Genomic DNA, 3213 nt, shown 5'->3' on the forward strand with positions numbered 1-3213 from the left:
AACGAGCTTGGGAGCCCAAGTGACTTGTCGGGGCGGTCTGAGTCGGGTAGACAGCCGAGGAGGCGACGGTGGGGGAAGAGTAGTTGGAGTAGTGAGCGGACAGCTTGCCGTGGAGGGTGAGTCGTAGAGTAGCTCCACGGAGAAGGAGGGCGGCAACGGTGGTACAGCGTCGACGTATGCCGGCTTAAGCCGTTCTAAGGCAACAGTGTCCTCGCGGCCGTTCAGCTGAATGGTGTAAAAGTTGGGTGAACGGCGCGCAGCACGAGGTGAGGGCCTGTGTAGGGCGGTTGCACGCCACATCCAGCCCTTTCTTGCTGGCGGCAACGTTACAGCATCATCTCGCTTCCGTGGCCTCTCGATACCCGATGACTGTGTCACGGCTTTGTACAGGGTTCTATGTCGACGATTTGGTTGTGGGATGCACGTCAGAACCCGACGCCCTTCAAGTGTATGGCGACACCATTGACATACTCCAGGAAGCCGGTATGGATATACGGAAATGGACTTCAAATTCATCCGCACTTCGCGAGCGGTTTCTGTCGGACGAGGTTTCCTACGACAACGCATCCGATGGCAACGCAACAATCAAGGTGCTGGGCTTGTTGTGGGACCGGGACACAGATAGTCTCACCTTTTCGGTCAAACGAGCACTCACGTTGTCTGCGTCCCATCCTCCTACGAAACGTACGGTGCTCAAGACATTCTCCCTCATCTATGACCCGCTCGGCTATCTCGCACCCTTCATCGTAACCGTCAAGCTCCTGTTTCAAAATTTATGGCGCAAGTCGTTGCCATGGGACGCTGAGTTTGCAACGGAAGATCTTGTGGTCTGGGAGAAATGGAAGGCTGAACTGTCAGGCATCGATGCGTTGCACCTGTCGCGTAGCGTCTTTCCGCAGAGCAAGGCCCTGCTTGATGTGCATTGCTTCGCCGACGCTAGTCCCAAGGCCTACGGCACAACAGTATACGTTCGCAGCCGCCCCAATAACGGCACGACTTCTACGCGGTTGCTTTTAGCGAGAGCCCGTCTAGCTCCATTGAAAGAACTCTCGTTGCCGCGTCTCGAACTGCTGGCATGCCTGCTGTCCACGCGTCTTTATCGCCATATCTCGACGGTAGAAGCCTTAAAGGCTGCCCCCGTTCACTTCTGGACGGATTCAAGCATCGCGCTCCAATGGATTCAGTGCGACACGAACACTCGCCCCTCCTTTGTCAAGTCGATGGTGGCAAAAATTTTATCGTCTTCACGACCGGAACAATGGTGGCACTGCAACGGACGCGACAACCCCGCAGACCTAGTGACCCGCGGCATCTCCGCCAGGTGCCTACGGAACAGCCCGCTGTGGTGGAGTGGTCCTCCCTGGCTGTCCGCAGGCGATATCGGCCCTCCTACAATTCCAGACCCAAATGTCAACGACACCTGCACGACGGTGAGCGCTGCACCGGAAGCTCCCAATACCGAAGTGGTCGTTCATCCAGTGTCGGCTACGCAGAACTGGATGGACCTCTCAGCTTACAGCCATAGGTCGGCATTTTTCGAAATATTCATTCAACATCACATCATGTCCGGCCTAGCCCACAGCCCATAACATCACATCACCATCACAGCCCATCACATCATAACCCATCATCCGACATCACCATCACAGCCCATCACATCATAACCCATCACTCAACATCACCATCACAGCTCATCACATCATAACCCATCATTCAACATCAACATCACAGCTCATCACATCATTACCCATCATTCAACATCAACATCACTGCTCATCACATCATTACCCATCATTCAACATCAACATCACAACTCATCACATCATTACCCATCATTCAACATCAACATCACAACTCATCAAATCATTACCCATCATTCAACATCACAGCCCATCACATCATAGCCCATCATTCAACATCACAGCCCATCACATCATTACCCATCATTCGACATCACAGCCCATCACATCATTACTTATCACTTGACATCATAGCCCATCATATCATAGGTCAGAATTCAACTTCAGAACTCGTTCTGAGTTCAACTTCGTTGTGTATGATGGACTGGAATCTGAACTGCAGGGACCGGTTATGAGACTGAGGGCCTTGTATACTGCGCATGCATGCGCTTCGGCGACGACTAGGCTTCAGGGCTTCGGTGACCGTGCGTCCCGGTTCCTGGGCAGATGTCATCTTTTGGGTGGCGGCCGTTTACAGTGACGTTCGTAAATTAAACAGGTGTCGTGTTATTTATGGTGTCGCAATGGTGGGCGGGGCTTGGCGGGGCGCCCGCCCATTTCCCGGAGCGAGCCTTGACGGGACGGGGTGGCGATAGGGTTGTACTGAAAGCGTGAATGCAAATACCAGGTGCGTAGGGTGAGGATTGGCGAGAGTGGCGTGGCACCTGGTATGCCGCTGTCCTCCTAGTTTGCGGGATGTTGCGCAACGCGCCGATCGACTGCTGATATTGTTACATTAGAAAAGGCATGGCAGGTCTTGGCCTTTTCTTGGCGCTGCACGGCTGTTCATAAAGCTGGCATATTTCCGTCTTCTGCTACGTATGTGGAAGGTGTTGCGGTTGTGTGGAGAGAGGCGGGAGGGGTGATGAAACTGCTCGTCGGTGTTCGGTAGTCGGTTACGCTGCATCGGGGAATGACCGGGATCTCATGATGGGAAGGAGGTGTGTGCCAATACAGGGTGCAGGGGAGTATCGTGACTTCGCCCCTGTTTTTCTGCGTGCGTTGAGATTTCCTTTTTTTTTTCCCCAGTCGAGAGGTTTCGTCGCGCTGCTGTTTCAACTGGGACTTTTAAACTGGGCTGTTTCAACTGGGGGTGCATTGCAAATATCTAGCAGTAAAACGGCGGATTTTCAGGCAAATGAATCTTTGTTTTCTCGCTTTCTCTCTCTCGATATAGTGTCGTATATCTACGATAGAAGCACGTTTGGTCATGGTTTGGAGCCGATTAGTGGATTCTATAGTGCGTATAAATGAATGTTTCGTACGTTACGGCATATACGGAAAATACTCGCACAGCGCGTATTTTGGGATATTGCCATCTGCTCCAATTGCCTCCGTGTGTGCGCGCGCGCGCGTGTGTGTGGATGTGTGTGCGTGCGTGTGTGTATGTCTTGCTGTATTTCTAGATGCACTGGTGTAAGCAGCATGGCGTCTGAGTCTGGTGGGCCGTACTCTGCTTCTTCGCTTTCTGTAT

The 3213-nt window shown here is 52.7% G+C and overlaps 1 protein-coding gene across 1 annotated transcript; it reads left to right on the plus strand.

The window, feature by feature from the left end:
- The first annotated feature begins 365 nt into the window (after positions 1-365).
- On the plus strand, positions 366-1589 carry LOC135374264 (uncharacterized). The gene has a single exon (XM_064607257.1). It carries the CDS (start codon positions 366-368, stop codon positions 1587-1589), a length of 1224 nt encoding a protein of 407 aa, XP_064463327.1.
- Positions 1590-3213: the final 1624 nt, after the last annotated feature.

Source organism: Ornithodoros turicata, unplaced genomic scaffold (genome assembly GCF_037126465.1).
Source record: "Ornithodoros turicata isolate Travis unplaced genomic scaffold, ASM3712646v1 Chromosome52, whole genome shotgun sequence".
In the NCBI taxonomy this organism is placed as follows: Eukaryota; Metazoa; Arthropoda; class Arachnida; order Ixodida; family Argasidae; genus Ornithodoros; species Ornithodoros turicata.

What these genes read in the sequence shown, in the direction of transcription:
- LOC135374264 (XM_064607257.1), top strand. Translation starts at nt 366, where the DNA reads ATGACTGTGTCACGGCTTTGTACAGGGTTCTATGTCGACGATTTGGTT.